Source organism: Sinohyriopsis cumingii, unplaced genomic scaffold (genome assembly GCF_028554795.1).
Source record: "Sinohyriopsis cumingii isolate HCF-2022 unplaced genomic scaffold, ASM2855479v2 utg000913l, whole genome shotgun sequence".
Lineage (NCBI taxonomy): Eukaryota > Metazoa > Mollusca > Bivalvia > Unionida > Unionidae > Sinohyriopsis > Sinohyriopsis cumingii.
Window position 1 is genome coordinate 2,072,851 of NW_028315943.1, and position 22,844 is coordinate 2,095,694.

A 22,844-nucleotide genomic window follows, 5' to 3' on the forward strand; every position below is an offset into this window, starting at 1 on the left:
AAACAATAATGACCTAGCCATATAATTAATAAACCAAGGAGCCGACATACCCAGAGCTTCCAGGTTCAAGTCAAGTCAAGAGCAACTGACCAACATAATTCTACTGGAATTCTACTCAATCCCACCACTGCTCGTTTACTTTGATGGCTACTCTTATCCACTCCTTGAATACAACAACAAGCCTCGTTTCTACAGTCATTGCAAGGCATGGGGACATCATGCCAGCAGTTGCAAAAGCAAAAATCGATGTGACACCTGCGGTGGCAGCCACAGCATCAAATGCACATTCATAGGCCAGAAGTGTGCTAATTGCAATGGACCCCATCATCCCATTTCCAAGGACTGTCCATACACCAGGAGAGAAGAAGAAATTATTCAAGTTATGACGGAACAAAAATTGCCTTATCAAAAGCAAAAGCCACAACCCAATTGAAATGTACCATGCAGGAAAGGAAGCCAGCACCACAAATACCTGTTATCCTTAAGCCTAAGCCTAAACCCGCCCCTATCCAAGTCCAACCCAACCCAAAAAACCAGCTGACAAAAGGACCATCCCCCTTGCCCTCAAACAATAATAAGAAACAGTTGGAACACAAATTAAAACAAGAAAGCAATGTTAATGGTAACACCATTCAACCAACTAACTGATATATCGACCTGCATTTGGGATGTTTATAACCAAGCCAAAAAAGAAAATGCAGATACACCATTAAATAGCAATGCAATGCAAGTAACAAGGGCGTAAGCAGTGCAGGCAACATAAGTGCGTCCCCATCCGAGGTCTTCTCACATACCACCACTATGCATTACTTAAAAGACCTCATGGTGGGAATCACAGACATCTCTCAAAACCATCATATACCTTGTATTCCATTCTTTAAATTACTATCTGATCTACTGGAAAAACACCTCGAAACCACACACTAATTTGACCATTAGAATATACCAAAATAATTAATTGCAATATCAAAAATAGATAAAACCAGGAAGAGGAAATTAATAATCTGGCAATGGAATAGCCGGGGATTAAACATCAATCAACCAGAAATAATGATTAAACTCCAACAATCCAAACTCAAACCTGATTTGATAGGTATCCAAGAAACCCTCATCAACCAAAAATCTAAAAATATACAAAAAATTCCAGGTTATTAAACCAGTAAATTCACTATGAGAGATAATGAGAAAAGGGGAGATGGTTTAGCCATCTTTGTCAGCGACACACTCTCAAATACATCATTCCAGCAGCACTGTATAATTAAAAATGACCCTGACAATCCCACAACCCTTGAGTATCAATCGATACTCATTCACAGTGGGCAACTTTTATTCGAAATTTTCAATATTTATGACCCCGCCAAGCCATGTGCCGTCTCACCTCTTAACTATGCCCAATTAATCAGCAGAACTAGTGAATATATGATATGTGGTGACTTCAACGCACATAGCAAAAGATGGGGAGGAACGCACCAAAACAAGAGAGGCAAATTGATCGAAGAATGGGTCCTCAACAACAATCTGGTCATATTAAATGACGGTACTAAAACCAGAATTTCACCAGAGGACGGGTCAATATCGGCAATCGACCTAACAATTTGCACACCCAAATTAACATCTATGACTAATTGGGAAGTAGATAGAGACTCCATGTTGGGCAGTGACCATTTCCCCATAATTATTAACATAAACTTTACCAATCCAGTTGCCACTTCCTCAAAAGTATCCAAATGGAGGCTCGACAAAGCCAACTGGCATACATTCAACTCCTTACTCACCGGTATAACTATAGCCAACCTACGGAAAGATGACATCGACAAATACAACCAAAAAATCCTGGAAGCGATAAATGCAGCCGTCACTCAAAGCATTCCCACTACTGGAACTGATATCACTTCAAATACAAAACATCCCATCCCATGATGGAATGACGACTGCAAAAATATAATCAAGGTGAAAAAGCCCTCAGTAAATTTCGCTACACAGGACAATCAACTGACTATACTGACTACAAAACAAAAGAAAAACAAGCCAAAAATATTATCAAAAGAGCAAAGGAAACATCTTGGCAAAAATATTGCTCCACCCTTGAAATTAAGCAATGCAATTCAAAACGGGTTTGGAACAAAATAAAAGCAACTAACAAAGAAAAAGCAGAACATCTAGCAAAATATTTTGCTGGAATGAGCAAAAATGATAACAATACAGCCAAATTCCAAGCACATAGAGCAAAAATAGAGTATAAATATCCATACCTCTTTACTGATCTAGACCCCAGGATGTCTCCCCTAAATGACCCGTTTAGCTTAGACGAATGGAGATCATCCCTTAGAATTAAGAAATCCACCTCTCCAGGAGAAGACAATCTAGGATATGAAATATATAAGAACATACCAACCGATATGGAAGAAATCATATTAGATATGATTAATCGATCATGGCAGATGGGACAAAATCCCCACAAATGCAAACAGGCTATAGTTATCCCGATCTCAAAAGCCAGTAAGGACCCCACAGAAATATCCTCCTACAGACCAATCTCCCTCACCGATACTGTGTGCAAGGTGATGGAGACAATGATAAACAACAGACTAAAACATCACCTTGAAAGCAACAATCTTCGCTCACAAAACCAAAGTGGCTTCCGCAATAAAAGATCTACTCTAGACCAACTAATAAGGCTTGAGCCTCGCATCAAACTAGCTTTCAATGCTAAACGAAAATGCGATCAACACCTCATAGCTATCTTCTTAGACCTTGAGAAAGTCTTCGATCCAGTTGGGACTGATGGTCTCAGCGCCAAACTGAACCACTATGGAATCAACGGCAACATGCACAAATGGATCAAAAACTTCTTAAGAGACAGACACATCAGAGCCAGAATAGGTGCACAATATTCAGAGGAATGTGTGCTCGAGAACGGCACCCCACAAGGAAGTTTCCTAAGCCCGACCCTATTTAACATCATGATAAACGACATAGAACGCTCTGTTGACCTCAGTAAAATTGATTCATCACAACTTACTGACGACAGTGGCATATGGAAAGCGGGCAACCCACGCAGCCAACAGCTAATTATTGAACTGCAAGCCAATTTAACTAACATCGACAAATGGGCTGACAAATGGGGGTTCAAACTATCAAAACGAAAACAACTGGAGTACTATTCTCCCGCCATAAAGAGTACATTATAGAACCCCCAACCCTATACATTCAAGGCGAACTAATTAAATCTGAAAAAGTCGCAAAAGTTTTTGGTATGTATTACGACCAGCACCTCTCATGGAATCATCACATCACCGAATTAGTATCAAAATGTAATGGAGACCTCAATCTCCTGAAAAACATCAAAGTTTTACAATGGGGTGCAGACCAAGACACCTTAGTAACACTCTACAGGGCCTCAATAAGATCCAAACTGGATTATGGATGTCAGATCTACGCATCTGCCAAACCATCGATTCTCAAATGCCTTGACATAATCCAAGCAAAAGCTCTACGCATATATACAGGCACACGCCAAAATACCTCTAAAGACGAACTACAGATCCTAACAGGCGAAACATCTTTAACATTAAGAGGAGAAGAATTAACATTAAGATATGCAGCAAGAATTTCCATACACAAGCCCAGTCATCCCACAAGGAACATCATTAACAAATGCAACATCCCATTTAGCCGGAGACTTGTTCCCCTCCCACCATCTGGGAAAAAGATCCACTCATTATGTAAAGAACTACAACTCGATTGCCTTCATGCAGAATCAATGCAATTCAAAGAAGTACAACCATTAGAAATAAGAACAAAGATCCTGATTAGATTAGACAATTCTTATAAGGATTTCGTCAAAATATACACAGATGGGTCAAAATCAAACAAACTGAACAGAAGTGCTGCAGCACTCACTATCCAGGAACTGAATAAGGAAATAGGAAGCAGACTCCCGGATAATTGTTCAATATACACAGCAGAATTCTGGACCATATTTGAAGCAGTGAGGACAGCATACCAACAGAAATTCCAGAAAACATTAATAATAAGCAACTCACTGAGTGTGCTAAAAATTTTTGAAACAGGCAACTCAAAGGAGAGTGAAAACCTCCTAAAAGAAGCTAACTTGCTACTTAACAACATGGAAAAACAAGACCAAATTGTAAAATTCGTGTTGGTTCCGTAGCATATAAACATCCCAGGTAAGGACAAGGCCGACCTAGCAGCAAAGAACAAACTCAACGAACCAGAACTGGCCCAAATCAAGTACAGCGTTCCAAAATTATACACGTGATATCCAAAAAATCGCCTCTAAATGGCAAACCCAATTGGGATACATGCCCCAAAGTACGCACGCTGTACTCGATACAAAAAACTGAGTCGCAAAACCAAAGCAACAAAAACAAACACCAAACACCATCAACGGATCATTAACCTATTTAATACAGGATACACCCTACTTGCAAGTAGTATGGGGAAACATGTCCTGGCTAATGGTGGAAATGGAGCAAAATGCCCCAACTGCGTTGATGATGAAGATCTCCAGCATGTTTTCAACATATGCCCGAGATATGAAGAACAAAGGAAAAAATTAACCAACACTTTAAAGAAAATTGGCTCATCGTATAACTACCCCGAACTACTTTATCAAACTAATACCCCAATCAAACAAATGATGCCATGTTGATATTCCTCAGGAAGATTGACAAGATATAACCTTACCTATTATACTCTGACCGGCTTGACATCTCATAGATCCTATATATTCTTACAATTTGACACTTACTCAACCCAATCACCCATCCGCTAGTTTCAAGCATTGTGGATGCGGAGGTCGTATACGGTTTATCGCCCAAGTAGGGGCGTGTACCGCAAAATGCGGGCTGATGCTGCAGCTGCACCCATCACCCACTACGGCATTCTGGGTGATTATACAGGCAATGCAGTTTAGTGACAGATTCAGAAGTAGGACATAGCCCAGTACCCATCTATACAATATCTGTTTGCCACATCACCGGACATCCCTCTTGGAGCGAGACATTAGGGGCTGGGGTAGCATACGGTTTACCGCCCAAGTAGGGGTGTGTTCTACGAAATGCGGGCTGATACTGCACCTGCACATATCACCCACTGCAGCGCCCTGGGTCGTCCGGATATATAATCAGTTAAGCAATGCAATAGGTGATTGGTAATTAATTAACTATCAGTACTCATACTAACAACATCTATCTGCTCTATCCTACAACTTAAGGCATGATGAATCGTCTCAAAATATACAAATTAAAACTGGCCAATAAACCTACATATTATAAGGTGGCTTAAATCCCAGCCATCAGGGCCCGCTGCAATATGCGGCAATGAACTGACATAAACGTTTTAGAAATCAAAGTAAGAACCTAAAATTAGACATTTAGGACTCATGCTACTATTTCAGTTCCCATAGTAAACTTATGCAAACACCATGATATTAAAAATTCAATAACTTTAAATTTTTGAGTGCTCATGATCAAACCTATATTTATCAGTATAGATGAAACCTGGATGTCAGCTTCTGAGTAGAGGAAAGGATATAAGCTGCGGCATTTTCTGGACCTGCATGTGTTTGAAACATGTGCTTTCAATTCCGCACCAAAGAGTCAGGTGCTAATTTTAGTAATGAGTGTTCCAAACTCAAGACTGTTAAAGGACTGAAATTCCATCAATAAAACAATGTCTCTAGTTTTTCACTTACAACTAGGATAAGCTCTCAAAAGATTCTTTTTCCTACAACATAACTTACTTTATTAACCAATCCTGGTCAGCCTAACCGGTATACACTCTATTTTATGTTCACCCATTTCCAGGCTGGTTCCCATTTTTCCATACCATTAGTACCGTGTGTCCTATAAGGTGGCTAATAACCCAAAGCCATCAGGACCAGCTACACAATGTGGCACCAAATTTGCATATTAAGGAAATATGTCCTAAAAATTTAGAACTATAAGGTGGCTAAAACCCAGTCATCAGGCCCCCCTCCCCACAACGTGGATACACTTATTATTAGAGCAGTAGCCCTAAATATTATCTGACTAAATAAATCTCCCTTAACTAGACTAGGATATTCATCATGTCATCTCTATTCTATCCTACATACAGCACAAATAATGATTTTCCAAATTACAAATACGGCAAAACGACCCCATTTACTATTCGGAAATTGGAGACCAAAAATAAAACAAAAGAAAAAGAAAAAAAGAAAAAAACGATCCTGGATGTAGTGCGCATCCCTTCCACTCGGTCCGACATACCTTTGCCACTGCCAGACATGTACCATATAAGTGAGTGCGTTCGGGCTATTCCCACTCACCATGAGTCCCATGAGACATCAATGTCTCGAAATCGGACTAATCAAATAGCACTTTATAAGTGCATTAATGCGTTTGGGGAAGTGGCACTATTCCTTCCCCCTCGAAAACATCAAATAGCCTCAAACGGGTCACTAACTAGTCGTAAATGCCCATATGGGCGCAAACGACTTTAATTAAACTGACTGACTGACAGTCTGGCTAAGTCACGTAGAATCAAGCAAACAGTGTATGTCTTGATGGAACTCAACATTGCAATACAAGACGTGGCGCCAAGATGGCTGCCCGCTATTTCAGTTATTCCTGCACCAGCACTAAGGGCCATTAAGGCTCTTGGGAAAAAACAAGCCACCAACTTGAGTTTGAGATCTGGAGCAAAAAGAACCATTCTACTTTTAACCTGGGATAACAGTATGGAGGAAGAGGACTTGAATATTGAGAAACTGTGAGACTATGGTTTAGTTCGGAATAATAGTATCAGGAGACGTAGGGAGAGGAGGAAAGCTGCTCAAGCGAGGACGGCAAACCACTCTGATACGCCCGCTAGTCATTCCAGCAGTATACCGAGAAACCCAGACCAGATACAGACCCCCCAAATGTTGAGTAGAACAACAACGTCTACCCAGACCAGTAGTCAGCAGGGGAAGAAAAAACTGAAGGATGCAGAAATGTTGATGGTCATCAACGTTAAGGAAGCTACCACTATGACTGAGAAACTGCCACAGACGGAAGAAGAAAAGCACACAGAAGAGCCTATGGTAGTTGCGGAAGGAGGGGAGGATGGGGACAGAGAAGAAGTTACGGTTGAGCAATGTGCTACGATGTTGGGTTGTCAAGATACGCTAACCGACGCCAAAAATGTCAAAAACCTTATCAGCTCTATTAAGTATATGGCATGGAGATCACTTCAACCAAAGAAGAGACCCAACACTCAACAATGGCTATTTGCTCAATGTTTACTATCGCTCTATCCAAAGCCTATGAGGACTGCCCACTTACTACCCTTGTGGAATTTGCCAATGCATTGTCAATCACCCATGGGTACGAGGCATTTCCCACAGAAACATACGATGAAAGATGCACTGCGGCAGATACCTGGGATTACGAGAACCGCAGGGAGACCTTCAGCCTGCTGACATAAATAGCCCTTCTCAGGGCTCACAAATTGCATCTGATTTTAAGGGAACCATTTTGGCTTGGTATCCCATTGTGATAAAACTATTATCTACAGAAACTCGATTTTTTGGACCGCCACATTAAAACTTAAAACCTTTACGACCTAATAGTGACCAAACTTTTCATATGTCGCTTAGACGTATTAGTTAAATTGGACAAATTAGGGCATTTATTATGTACACTATGAACTAGAATTATATAGATTTGTTAAGACGTAGGAATATTTTTAGACTTGTTGGATTTGATCTAATTGCACAGGTGGCTTACACATTATTGGAATTCTTTATCGTCCATTAGTAACAACTGGACTCGATTTGAAATAAGTATGGGCTGGCTTTTCTGGAGTACACAACATCCATGGCTGGCTTGCCGAGTTCCTTGTCTCTCCTGCCTCTCTCGGAGATTCGTACATGGACGGAGATGTGGAACAATTTCCACCCGTCCAAAGCTTGGTGTCCTGATGTGACGTCATATTGGTGATCAACCGCTACTGGCGTCACATACTACTTTGGTTCACACCCTTGCTCAATTCTGGCGGACTGAAATTCGTCGTTGAACATGAGTGCGTGTTGAGTTCATTCCCACTCATGAAGGCCCTTCATTTAGGTCGTTAGGGACTTATTAGTCCTACGACCTGATGACCCAATTAAACAGTGTTCTGTGAACACATACATGCCTCGTGGATGAGGCACTAATTCCTTCCCCCAGGATTAATGAAACAGCCAGCCGTGCTGGCATAACTCGTGATACATGCACATTAGTGCAAAAGTCACCTTAATTCAAATAGTCAAGTCAAGTCAGTCTGGCTACTTATCGTTGACTCGTCAACATTCAAGATGAACAGAGTCACAAAACTCTTGGAACGATCCTGCCTCACCTCATACATAGACCCCTGTGTGAGGTCAAGCCAATGGACAGTACACCTTCACAGGCAATAGCAGCACCACCACAACCATGTCAGCTACAGCAACTGCCACAACCACTACCACCAGCACAAAGACCCGTGATCCCCCAGATGGAAAACTGGGAGGAGGAATTGGAAAGACAGCATTGTCCCCCACAATTAAGGAGACCACATCATCCATGAGTGTGGCATAGAAGGGAACAAGTTGTCACTGTCCCTCAAACAGAGGAATGGAATCAAGCCCCGTCTGCGCTCCCAAGAACAACTGTGAATTGGGAAAACGATGTGTTTGTGGTGCCTGGCCTGGGATGTGCCAGCATTAAGCTGGTGCATCTGAAGTTATAAAAAAAACACCCAGCCCTTTTCAGGGCTAAACAAATCTCTATGAAAGAGACTTATGATTCAAGTTGCCAGTTTGTATGAGTATGGAGTAGTTTAACTATAAACACTCACTCCTTTCCTAGTATGTGTATGTGTGTGTGTGTGTGTTTGTATGAGTGAGCTTCAGTTTGTGTGGAAGGTAGATACTGTGTTTGTATGGATTAGCGTATGTTTGTTTGATAGTAGTGTTTTTTTTTTCCTTCCCTTCTGTGGGGATAGTAAAGTGTGTGTTTATATGCGTTCACGTACATTGTGTGGATAGTAAATATAGTGGGTTTTTTTTTTGCTTCTTCCCATGTGTGGATAGTAGATTTTGTTGCTTTTTCTCCTTCCCATGTGTGATAGTAGATTTTGGGGTTTGTGGATAGTATATAATAGTTTTTTCTTCTTCCCGTGTGTGGACAGTAGATTTTGGGGTTTGTGGATAGTATATAATAGTTTTTTCTTCTTCCCGTGTGTGGACAGTAGATTTTGGGATTTGTGGATAGTATATAATAGGTTTTTCTTTTCCCCATGTGTGGATAGTAGATATTGTGGGGTGGGTATTCTTTCCATGTATGGATAATAGATTTTGGGGTTTGTTTTTTCTCCCTCGCATGTATGGATAGTATATAATATGTGAAGTTATTGTAATGAGTGTTTTCCTTCATGTCCGTGCTTGAAGTATATAAATCATGGTGGTCATCAGTCTGGCTATCAATGGCCGTATGCACCAGTGGATACACTGGACAACAAATTTTTACAAAAGTCATGTTACTGAAATAAAATTAGTCAATTCTTATCAATTTTTATGTGCTGAACACGAATATGACAGTCAAATTGCAAAATTGGCTCTAGTTTTTTTGTAATCTGCAAGAAATTAATGTTTACATAACGAAATGCATTCCAATAGTAAAAGGTCAACTGTAATAGCCTACCTATAAAAAATCAAGTCATTGACTACATCTTAGATTTCTTCGCCTGTCTCTTGTACAGCTGTTCGGGAGCATCTCTGAGGAGTGTCCAGCAGTAGTCAGCCAGCATTGTAGTGGACCATTTTCCCTGGTATCTTTGTTCCATTGTTGCGATATCTTGATGAAAACGTTCGCCGTGTTCATCACTAACAATACCACAGTTGCTAGGAAAGAAATCCAAATGGGAATGAAGGAAGTGAATCTTTAGAGACATATTGCAGCCAAGTTTCTTATACTTCATCAACATGTCTTCTACTAGTTCCTTATAGTTTTCTGCCCTAACATTTCCGAGGAAGTTTGTAGAAACTAGGCGAAAAGCATTCCATGCTTGTTTCGCGTCACCTTCCAGCAAGTTGTTGAACCGGTCATCTTTGAAAAGCTCTCGAATCTGAGGACCCACAAAAACTCCCTCTTTAATCTTTGCTTCGCTGAGTCGAGGGAATTTTTCATGCAGGTATCGGAATGCTGGCAAAGTCCGGTCAATGGCTTTCACGAAGTTCTTCATCAAACCTAGTTTGATGTGAAGGGGTGGTAGCAAGATTTTCTGAGCCTCAACCAGAGCTGGGTGTTGGATATTCTTCTCTCCAATGGCTACATTCTGCCTGTGTGTCCATTCCTTCCTCATGTAGTGCATTTCCCTTGCTCGGCTATCCCACTCGCATAAGAAACACATGTATTTTGTATATCCTTGCTGCAGTCCCATTAAAAGGGCAACTACCTTCAAATCACCACATAGGTGCCAGCTGTACTTGTTATACTCAATGGAATTCAGTAGCTGCCTTAAGTTATCGTATGTCTCTTTCATGTGGACAGCATACGCTACTGGAATAGATGGAAGAATGTTTCCATTGTGCAAAAGCACAGCCTTGAGACTCAGTTTCGAAGAGTCCACAAATAGTCTCCATTCTTGTGGGTCATGAGTGATTTTTAAAGCATTCATGAGGCCCTCAATATCGGAACAGAATATCAGATTACTTTCCTTTCTGAAGAAAGGCTCCAATTGCTGGTGGCGCTTTCGATATGCAGTAATTGTGACATCTTCTTCTAGAAGATTCCATTGTTGGAGTCTTGATCCTAGCAATTCTGCCTTGTTCTTTGATAAGTCCAAATCACGAATCAGGTCATTTAGTTCTTCCTGTGTTATTCTGTGTGGGGTTGATGATGCACCACAGTGAAAATCTGGATCACTGCATGCTGATGGACCAGGAGAAGAACAGGTCGACTCACCTTTGTCTTCGTCAGATGAATCAAGAGAATATTCTGCTGGAGGTTCTGGAATAGGAAGTCCCTCACCATGTGGAACTGGTCTCAATGCAGACGGAATGTTTGGGTAGACTATTCTCGACTTCTTTCGCTTCGTTATTCCGCCGGAAAGAGGAGGAACCAAGCAGAAGTAACAGTCATTTAGGTGGTTGCTTGGCTCTCTCCACACCATTGGGACTGCAAACGGCATTGATGACCTTTTGCAATTCAACCACTGTGAAAGCTGTGTTGTACATGTAGCACAGCATATATGCGGAGCCCAAGGCTTGTCTTGGTCACCAACCTTGCATCCGAAGTAAAGATGATATGCCTTCTTCACTTGAGAATTGATACTTTTCTTCTGGTTGGCAAATGTCACTTCCCCACAAATATAGCAAAAATTGTCCGCGGTATTAACACACTTTCGAGGCATTACTGTTCTTTATTGTACGTAAATGGATAAAATAATAAGTTTTATGTAACAGTAGCTTGAACTGTCTCGCACAACGTCTAAAATATTTTAAATGCTGAACCTATCTGATTGGGCTTTATATAGTACACTGCTTACGTCAGCTTCAGCAGCCGCCTGGCATTAGTATAATAGGCCTACACATGTATAGTACACTGCTGACGTCAACTTACTTCAGCAGCCGCATGGCATTAGTATTGCATTGCATCAGAAAATGATGCAATCAACTGTGGATGATGTGAGCATGATGGTATTATGCAATGTTACATCATTATTCCGGATGTTGCTGCAGTCCTACTGGAGAAATTTACACAGTGAAACATAGAAAATGAGGTATATGAATATCTTCAAAACGAGAGCCAATACAAATTTTTCACGGTTATATTCGTGTTCGGCACACCAAAATACTACAGATTAGGGCCTTTTCAAGTCAGTAATGATTTCACTGTTGACCAGTGATATCAACCTCCCTCACTGGTCGAGAAATTAGGACTAGATTAGGGGACCAATATTTGGACAGCCACGTATTAGAAAATGGCACTCCACAAGGCAGTTTCCTAAGCCCTACCCTCTTCAACGTTATGATTAATGATCTGGAGCATGCTGTCGACCTCGATAAAATAAATTTATCCCAATTTTCAGATGACAGCAGTATATGGAGGGCAGGAAACCCTGCCAGCAACAAAATTATTAGCGAAATCCAATCGAGCTTAAAACAGATTGGAAAGTGGGCTGATAAATGGGGTTTCAAAATCTCACAAGAAAAAACAGTAGGAATTCTATTTACACCTAGAACCAAAACCAAAATAGAGTACCCAATCCTATACATTCAAGATACACAAATTAAATTTGAAAAAGTCACCAAATTCCTAGGTATGTACTTTGATGAGCATCTCATCTGGAAATATCATATCCAGGAGCTTATTTGAAGATGTAGCCTGGACTTGAACCTCCTCAAAAACATTAAAGGATTAAACTGGGGAGCGGGCCAGGATACCCTCTTAATCCTATACAGATCATTAATGAGATCTAAGTTGGATTATGGGTGCCAGGTGTATGCCTCGTCGAAGTCGTACCTATTAAAAAAGCTAGACAACATTCAAGCAAAAGCCCTTCGCAGATGTACAGGTGCGCATAAAAATACCACAAGAGAGGAAATACAAATCTTAACAGGAGAACCCACACTTCATTTACGAAGAGAAGAACTATTACTAAGATATGCATCAAGATTATCGATCCATGAAGACTCACACCCAACCAAGATCTGTGTAGCAAAGTGTAAAATCCCCTTCAGACGTAAGTTAGTCCCGGAGCTACCAGGAGTAAAGAAAATTCATGAATTAACCAGATGTCTTGAAATTCCAAACATGCAAGCTGAACAAATCGCATACCCAGATCCCATAACATGGTCATGCAACACAGTGCATATCAATTTAAGCACAACCAGACTTGGACCCAAAAATGACATTCCTCTAGAAATAAGATCTACAATACTCTCTAACATAGAAACCTCATATCAAGATTATATTAAGATTTACACTGATGGATAAAAAACAAACGATCCTATCAAAACAGCAGCCGCTATAGTTGTACCGGAAAAAGACACAGAGCTTAGAGCTAGACTCCCAGATAACTGCTCTATTTACACACTGGAATTCTGGGCCATAATTGAAGCCATTTAATGGGTGAAATCCACAAACATTCGCAAAGTACTAATTATCAGTGATTTGCTAAGTGTCTTAAAATCACTGAAATCAGGCATCTCCACCTGCCATGACAATTTCGTAAAAGAGACCAACCTGTTACTGAGACAAATGGAAAACAATGACAGGACAATCGAATTTAGTGGGTACCATCCCATATCAACATCCCAGGAAACGCAAAAGCTGACCAAGCAGCTAAAAACAAACTTCAAGAAAGCAACCATATCATACTCCAGTACAGCTGCAAAGAATACTATAGCATAATCAGGAATAAAATTCAAGGGAAATGGCAGCAGGAATGGGACAATTGTACAAAAGGTCGCAAACTCTACCTCATACAAAATGAAGTATCCAGGAACCCAAAAGTGCTGACTCTGGTCAATAAACACAGCCATAAAGTTATAAACAGAATCAAAACTGGAAAAAAATTATTGGCCAGCAGTCTCGGAAAACACATTCATATTAATAATGTTAGAGGCGTGAACTGCCCGCATTGTCATACCCCAGAAGATTTACACCATGTATTTAATGAGTGCAACAAATATCATGCACAACGGGAAATCTTTAAGACCAATCAAAAACACATAGGATTCCTAATGACCTACCCAGAATTCATGTCGTCCAGTAACCCTAACATCAATTCGACATATAATAATATCCTACTTTTCCTCAAAGAAATTGGCAAACAAGGAAAAATGTAACCTTTAATGATCATCCTCTCACTCCACTTAGAACCATAAACGATACAAACAAAAACCCTATGAAAATAAAGTAGAACTTAATACCGACTTTAAAAAAAAAACATACAAATTGTTTTTTAAAAAATTAGGCAAAATAAAAGTACATATTATTATTCTTTTCCTTCTTTTCACCATATCCAACAGCACAGATACAATCTTTCAAAATTCAGCAAGATGCTATTTATTCTCAAAACTGGATCTAAATTAACTCTGTGTTACAAACGGCTCACTTCCTATTTATACCCCCATCGTCCTTCCCTCAACCGGACATTCAATCATACTAGGCTAGCAAGTATTCAACCTATTAGCCCGATTAACGTGCCATCATGATACTTGGGTAGCGCTATAAGTAGGGTGTAATCCCCCAACAAGCGAAGCAATTGATACAGACTACTAACGATGAAGATGGGTGCTTCTATTGCCTCTCGTCGTTTGTCCCGTGGGATTATATTATCCTGAAATCGGACACAACTAAGTAGCACACTTTGTGTGCATTAAAGCATTGGGGATAAGGCTCTTTTTCCGTCCCCCTTAAACCATTAATTAGTCCGCTATTGCGGAATTTAAATCATCGTGCTTGCACTATGTGCACAAGCAATGCTAATAAAATCTCATCATCATCAGTCTGTCTACCCAGTGTTGACTAGTCAACACTGGAAGATGAATTTATTTAATGATTTAAAGAACAGTTGGTACTGGATGGTGGATGGAGCCTTTGTAGTGGAAAGGCTTGCCGATGAATGGAAGTATCAAGGTAGCCTAGACTTTGTGACCAGTCTGAAAGTAGCGAGAGATCTGATTAAAGACATGATAGAGGAGGAAGTGGAGAAATTAAGAGGCTTCATTCACCCTAAGTATGTTAGAGTTGGAACATTGAAAGAGGCACTTGATGGTGTGATGAAAGTTAGGTGTTTTTTTAGAACAATCTGACAATTTGACAGAGTGGTCTTATGTGAAATGGGGATTAGACCAAGTAAAGAAAGCTGAAGAAATGATGAGAAAGGTACTGAAAGAGGAAGTGAAGAAGATAAAAGGTAACTGGGCAAAGGAGAGAAAGGACAAAGAAAACAGAAAGAAAAAAGAGGACTTTAAAATACTGAATCAAAACTGGATCAAGGTGCAGGAAAAGTTTAGATTAATGGGCCATCCTGACTGAATGCCAGAGAAGGAAAAGAAGGGAATAATAGAGAACGTGAGGAGATGGTGAAAGAAGTGGAGAAAATAGAAGAACCCAAAGGCCCTTTTCAGGGCCACTCATATGCCTTGAAAAGATTTACTTTCTTGCCTAACAAATTTCTTTTAGTGGGTTGTATAATTGTTTGTGATAGATTTATGTTCATCAATCTATGTATGCTGTATGTGTTATATATGTCTATGTCCCGCCAAGCGTTTTAGTTTTTTTCCTGCTCTTTTGTCCCGATTGAGGTCAGCCCCTTGCTACATTGTTACCAATCTTTAGTACCATGATGTCACCTCACCTGTTCCATTCCTATTGTATCTATACAACAACCCAACTTTCCCTTGTCCGTATACAGGCCCAATATTCCCCATGTTAAATTCTGAATGTCCGTAAACAGCCCCATGACCTTTTTGACTGGAATTTCCATTGTCCATATAAATCTTGTCCGTAAACAGACCCACAACCATTTTGGCTGGATTTCCCATTGTCCGTAAACAGACCCCTATTACTACTTATCAGATATATTTCATCTCGTGGATAAAAAACAAAGAAAAAAAACCTCAAGTATTTTAACTCGTGGCTTCACCACTGGTGAAAATACTTCGTTTTTCACTTACTCGATGAAATATAGCAATTATTCACTCGAATCAAGGATATATCCTCTATATATTTGTACAGTGGTCCCCCTCTTGAACGGCCCCCTTGACCAGCCGCCACCTGCTCCTTACGGCCAGAATCCGTTGGCACCGACAAGTTTGTGTTCAAAAGTACCCCTCGCGAAAGGCCACCTGGCTAACGCGACCAGCATATTAGTGCAATAATATGATATTTACCCCTCACAAGCAGCCACATTTTATTTGAATATGTATCCAGAACCAGTATTTTATTCATAACGTGTGTTAAGTAATCTGATTTCTGTTTCCCAATGTCAGGTTTTTGTTACTGAAAGAAGTGTTGAGTAAAGTACATGTACCACTACGGTTAATATTATATCATTTATTCCTCACAAGAAGCCAAATTTTACCATAAAAACCGAGAAAGACTCAAATTTTAATCCATACAAAAGGGTAAGTACATGTGATCCAATTAGCCTTACTGCTGTGTTATCATAAGATGTCCAGTTTAGTCACTCTGATAATTGTTAAGATTACAATTATTGAACAGTAGTAACAGCTGAGAAGTGGTAGCATCGATGTACAATGCATAGGTCAGCAGGAAAATGGTTTGATAGCCTTTATGGCTTCCCTTAGTAAGATGTTGAGCTTGTTCACTTTGATAATTAGTGGCTATTACTACTGACAATAATTGTCAAAATTACGAATCCTAACAGCCACGAGGTCAAATCTGCGTGATGTTAATGGTACATATCAAAGCTGTTTTGGCTTCTCTCACTTAGTGTAAAGAAATGTATAAAAACAATAGGGTACCAGACTGCGACTAACGAATCACGTGACAAGATGACTGCCTTTAAAAACACACGGCAATTTGTTTAGATGCATACAAAATTGTTTTATCAGTATTGTAGTTGGCAACATGAATAACTTAATGCAAAAAGATCAACATGTCATCGAGGAAAAGAAAAATTCTCAGTTTAGAAGAGAAAGTGAAATTAATTCACCTGACTGAAAGGGTGGTTGGGTCGAGGATCCCTGCAGAAAACTGATGTCGGAAAGACTCAGATGAACAATATCGTGAAAGATAATGAAACAATTCTGCAGAAGTGGGAAGGTGAAATGGACGGAGAAAGGAAGATTGTTTGAGCTAGGAGACGTTTGTATCCTGATTTGAATGACAAGAAAAAGCAACAATTTTTTCAGATGAATTGGGATAGGACGACTTTCAAGTAACGGATGGTTGCACAGATTTCAAGTGCGACACAATATTAAGTGTTCTGTCCTTATTGGAGAATCAGCTGATGTTAATAATGAAGTTGTCGAAGATTGGAACAAAAAGACTAAACGAAATATGCAGGGAATATGACAGCAAGGACATTTTTAATTGTGATGAGACTAGTCTGTGTTTTAGACTGTTACCAACAAAGTGACAGATGATGTGATCTGTAACATAATTATAAAGACAGTTTTAAAACTATATCAATGGTTATTCATAGCATTCTTTTGAAAATGATGACACAGTTTGTTTTACCATTATTTCACAATATGCATGTGATTTTTTAATGAAAATATTAAATGTTTTAGAATTAAATGTATTTGTGACCTTCTTCATATGTATTTACTATTCACACTTGTCATCCCCTTCTAGAAAGGCCACCCTCATTATAAGGCCACTTCCCTGCTGCATTAGGGGTGACCTTATAAGAGGGGGACTACTGTATTCAGCTAACTTTATGGTACAAGATCTTGTAAACTTTATGGGATCGATCTACAATGATTTGCCAAAAACAGAACGAATTTATGGAAAACAAAGTTTTAATCAACACATCGCGACTCAGCATATGAAATATTTCTCTATACATCACCAATAAAATGGCAAATTTTGACATAAATCGGAAATCATTATAATTTAGCAATGATTGAAGAAATGTTTCAAATTACCGAAAATAAAAGTAGTAGTTTTAGACATCCTTCCTGTTGCTGGCTGACAACACCCCAAGAAATTCGTCAAGAATAAAAATTATTTGGACGTTTCATAAAGTTTTAAATGAATGCTGAGCAAGACAATGAACAGTATTTAAGAAATCCTTCCTATGATATAGAAAGTACAGTTACTCATACAAATCTCAATAATTTTTGGGAACAAATGGACAATAAGCAAATAATACAACTGAATTGAAGGAACTGTTAACTGAAGAACCTAACTGCATGCAGAAGCAGAAAAAATATTTCCCTTACAGAAGGGTAGACACAAGTAACGTGGATGATCAACTGCATGTAGACATTGTTGAAATCCTATCAGTTAAAACATTATATATGTTATCATATAAAATCGAATGATCGAACCAACTCTCACCACTCTTGGGCTATGAAAGTTAAAACAAAATTAGAATTGAAATTATATATACAATACCTTTCGAAAACTCTTCAAAAGGTTGAAAGCCCCAAAATATATAGTTTGATGATGGAAAAAGTGTTTTACCACAAGATAAGGATTTCAAAAGCACTTTAAATACTCGTGACACTTATGTTCCCAGACACTTCTCTAAGAGAAGAGGGAAATTTCAAATTCTTCAGGGCTGACTTGGAATAAATTTGCAGTTTACTTAATCAACATTTATTGACAAAGATTACAATCGAATCACCAATTTCTAGCCGGGAATCTGTAGAAAGAACACAACATTACTTATTATCTTGTGTTTATTACCAAGAACAATGCATCAAACTGTTTCAATTATCATTCTTTATGGTAATTTAACTTCCAATATCTTCTTGCATGGCGATACAATGCTTGCGATTTAAGTAAACAATTATATTTCAATGCCATTCATAAATTCATTGAAAAGCCAAAAAGATTTATTAAGTGCGTGTTACCATCAAGCATGCACTTTTTCAAAAGGCCATAAACAGCTGCAAATAAAAATTTCTCTATTTTTCCAGATGATTCGCCATTGTCTCCTCCAAGGCTTGCTCCAGAAAAAAGAACTGTTCACTTTTAATCTTGCTTTATGTCCTTTTCATTTACTGCTTATTTTTGTCACTCCTCCTTCTTTCACACATATTTACTCAACTTTCTACTCCAAGTTTTACAAATTTAATTTAAAATTTCTCAATTTAACTTCTTTCTTCCTTTATCCTCATCTATCGCCTACTCCCTTGTTGTTTATTCTCCTGCTTTATTTAACTTGGCTAAATGCTAATGTTTAGCCAAGAGACTTCATCTTGACTATTCAAGAATATAGTTTTTGTCATTAAAACTTAATATTTGGCCATATAGAAAAACAATATAAGAAACTGACTTTCATTCTAATCCATTGCCTTCCGTATTGTACCTCTTGTAATCTCAATTACAAATGTATTACATAAAATGTTTAAACTAAAACCTCTGAGTGCCAATTCAGACTCTGAAGTTCTATACAATATATGGTACTCATTTATATATAATGAACCATATCTATGAAACAAAGCTTTCTTGCACTAAGTGTTCCATTTCTTTGCTTCTCTTGCTATCATTGATCACAGTTGCAAATTAGTAGGATAAACCACTGATTAATGTTAGATACTTTAATTATATTACCTACATAATAATATTGATAACAGTGTTCAAGAGGTCAGTTGAAATGTGTTGATCTGACGCTATACTGACTGCTAGCTACTATGTGGGCATATCTGCATGCCCTTTAACATTATTTTTTATTATTCCACTCCCATTTGTTTTGATTTGATAAAAAAGATGTAATTAAGGGAATAATGCTAAGTGAGTCTGCTTTTAATTGATTGTAACAATACAACCAACATTACTGTAAATCAGAGATTAAAACATTTACCACTTAATTAGGTTCATAGAAATGCTAGTCAATGTATTTGTGACATTTTTCACATTTCAATACAAGAGGGCATATAATATTTCTGATGAATACACTGAAACTGAATTAAAGGATAAAACTTAAACACTAATTTCACTTCACAAAACTTATTAAAATTGGTATTTATTTCTTAAAGTGCTGCCACCAGTATTATTGCTGACATTTTCAATGATTAAAATTTCTTGTTGTTTACAGTGTACTGAGAATGTTGTTTTAGTATAGAAAACATATCAAAATATACTACTTCTTGTTAAAAGTCATGATGTTGAATTAGATTTCAGGACACTAACTGCCATTTTTGACAACAAAATGGTCCCTAAATCAAAGTATCATTTACTAGTTTTGATCATGAATTTCTTCATGTTCAACAAATTGGGGCCAATTCTTTTAGTATTCTAGAGAAAAAAAATGGGACCCATGCCTGACTCCATGTTATAAACAGGTTAATGAGTTATCCAGGTGCATGTTATTGAGGAAGTGTTGTAGTGCAGCACCATACCATAGTCCTTCATCTCAGTTTAACACTACATTTTACCCTGATATAGTAAAACTATTTAGCAAGATAAGTATTTACTCCAATGAAATTCAAATGTATCACATACAAATCAACGAACATGTTTCATAATGACACTTTAAAATTTGCCAGTGAGGACTCTGTGAAAAGACACAGCTCACAGTATATATATGACATTCTGGCAGAATCAGCTAATATAAGCAAAACAGACAGCAGCATTTGATGGACAAAAATTGTACTATGTACTGTATCTTCTATGGATGAGAGATCTGCCAGATCTGTTCCATAATTAGTTAACATCAATATACAAATTTCATGTTTCTTTCAGCTGCAAAAAAACCACTTTTAGAATGTAAAATACCTTTCTCGAATGACAATGCATTCAAATGAAATGTCATATAATAAAGACATGAAACACTATTTTATTTACAATAACTAATAATAATAATAATAGTAATAATAATAATAATAATAAAGTATTGAACAACTGAATTTGATCTACAACAACTGAACATTCCTATCATAAGAACAATTGAATTTGATCTACAACAATTTAAAAATCCTATAAACAAACCATTACTTGTGCATTAGATCAATGCGAAACTGCATATTTTCTTGAACCGCAACATACAAAAAACTATAATACTCATAACTTTCTGTCCTCAAAATATTCACACCACAAAATTTAAACAAGGCAAAGTAAAACACTTGTTATTACTTCCTAAAATTCTCCATATTTCAACACATGTTGTACACACCTTGTCCATCATTTTGTTTGTAAAAATGTTGTATGTATGTATGTATGTATGTATGTATGTATGTTTTGTGCTTGGATCGAACCTTTTCAAGATCGAATGTTATCTGTCTGATCTGCCATAAAACGTTACTCAATGTTAGTTCAGACTAGGATATCTTACTCAAAATGCAAGTCCAGACTGGGATATCTTACTCAAAATGCAAGTCCAGACTGGGATATCTTACTCAAAATGCAAGTCCAGACTGGGATATCTTACTCAAAATGCAAGTCCAGACTGGGATATCTTACTCTTAATCTACAAATGCAGACTTCTGACTGGTCTGATTATTTCTGAGTAGTTTCTGCAACCAAGTCAAGTTTTGCCACAGAGATGACAAACTTACAGACATGTTTGATTTGGAAATTCAAATACGGTTTCTCATTAAATAGTACATAATACATTTTTGCCTCTTTCTAAAATATTTCTGTGGTATTACTGTCTTTAAACAAAAGTACTGACAGCTTGCTGGATACGTTTGCGACACATTGGACATTTTCGAAAGGCTGGTGCACATAGTTCACAGCAGACTAAATGGCCACATGGAACAAAAATTACTCTAACTGGATTCTCCATGCAGATTTTACATGTTGTCTGCTCCTTCAGCCTTTTGTTTTCCTCTTCCAACTTTCCACAGTCTGGAAAACACAATTTGAAAAGTCTAATAATGTTTTCTCTTTTTCTGATCAAACTCTTCACAGGGTAAATAACTGATATGATGAAAAATGTAGGTTTCATGATAATCATAATATAATGTTTTGTGCAAATTTGTGTTATAGCCAAATGCAAAGGTGTGATGCTGGAACAACCTTCTACAAATTATTTTGTGTTGAGGCCATGCTGGACTACAAATTCAGAGCAAAGCAGTTTCTCTTTCCTTGCTAAACATGGCTAAATAATGGAAAAAGTTATTAGGGCAAAATTTTGATATTGCATAACAAGTTCTTGAACAACTGGTGTTCTACTGACTCTACCAAATAAGAATTATTCAATTAGACAAATACCTATTATTCATTATGAAAATACAAAGTATATTCTACACTGAATCTTGAAAACAGCTGTATAACTATACCACTATAACTAGCACGGAAAAAGTTCTCAACTTAAAAGTAACCGAACTAAATTGTTTTTGGCTAGGATACAATTTTGGAAAAGAGCTAATGGTAGATTTCAGAAATCTTTGCCCAAGGCCCAAGACACAGGAATCATTGTCTGACAGTCTTTGTATCGCTGATATCATTTCTAAAGTGCTCAAATTACCTATCAAGCTAGCCACAGGGTGACCCATTTAAGAATTTTGGGGGTATTTTAAATTTAGATCACTAAGCCCAATTCAGTATTAGATCACAGCATCTGTTTAATTCCTTGATATATATATGGTTCACTCAAGAAATTACTGACCAATGAATCTGACTGAACTGGACTATTAGTAAAAGTTCTATATGTACTTTAATCAAGGTCTAGAATTGAAGTCATTATGCAACAATATTATTTCTTCCTCCAATCACAATGAATTGACTTCTGACACCAAAATTAATTGGCTTCTTTCTTACCCAACATGTAAGTCATCTGCTAACATTGCTGAAGGTTCCAGGTCAAGAGCTGAAATTTTTGTACAGGAACCATTTTTATTCTTTGAATCCCAGAGCCCAAAATTTTGATATATGTCTGTCTAATGTCATTGTGCAGAAATCATATTGGTTCTTTAAGCGAGTGATATTGACCTTTGGCCTTAACTCTCAAATCAATAGGCTTTTTCTTTATCCCAAGTGCAAGCTATTTACAAAAACTGGTCCAGGTCTGTAATGGAAACCATTATTCTTCATCAGTCACTGTGACCATGACCTTTTCAACTCTAACCTCCAAAATGGCTTCTTTCCTACATTAAAAAGAACTTGTAGTGTCTGGTCAAGTAGGTGCTGTTGAAATGAAGTTAACGTGTTTAAAAAGAAAAGCTGATGCACAGAAATAGCATC

General features: G+C 38.1%; 2 protein-coding genes across 2 annotated transcripts in view; one reads left to right on the plus strand and one right to left on the minus strand.

Annotated features, from left to right (window-relative positions):
- The first annotated feature begins 1,170 nt into the window (after positions 1–1,170).
- LOC149773034 (uncharacterized) lies at positions 1,171–1,920 on the plus strand. The gene has a single exon (XM_089946826.1). The coding sequence runs from the start codon at positions 1,171–1,173 to the stop codon at positions 1,918–1,920; it is 750 nt and encodes a 249-aa protein (XP_089802952.1).
- A 16,460-nt stretch (positions 1,921–18,380) lies between these two features.
- LOC149773035 (baculoviral IAP repeat-containing protein 3-like) overlaps positions 18,381–22,844 on the minus strand; it is a 69,498-nt gene continuing 65,034 nt past the window's right edge. The window contains exon 9 of the mRNA XM_089946925.1: positions 18,381–21,506. Within this exon, the coding sequence (XP_089803051.1) occupies positions 21,313–21,506 (194 nt within the window). The 3' untranslated portion in view covers positions 18,381–21,312. The remainder of the gene's footprint in view (positions 21,507–22,844) is intronic.

Excerpts from the sequence above, each read along its gene's own strand:
- LOC149773034 (XM_089946826.1), top strand. The coding sequence starts at position 1,171 with ATGAGAGATAATGAGAAAAGGGGAGATGGTTTAGCCATCTTTGTCAGC.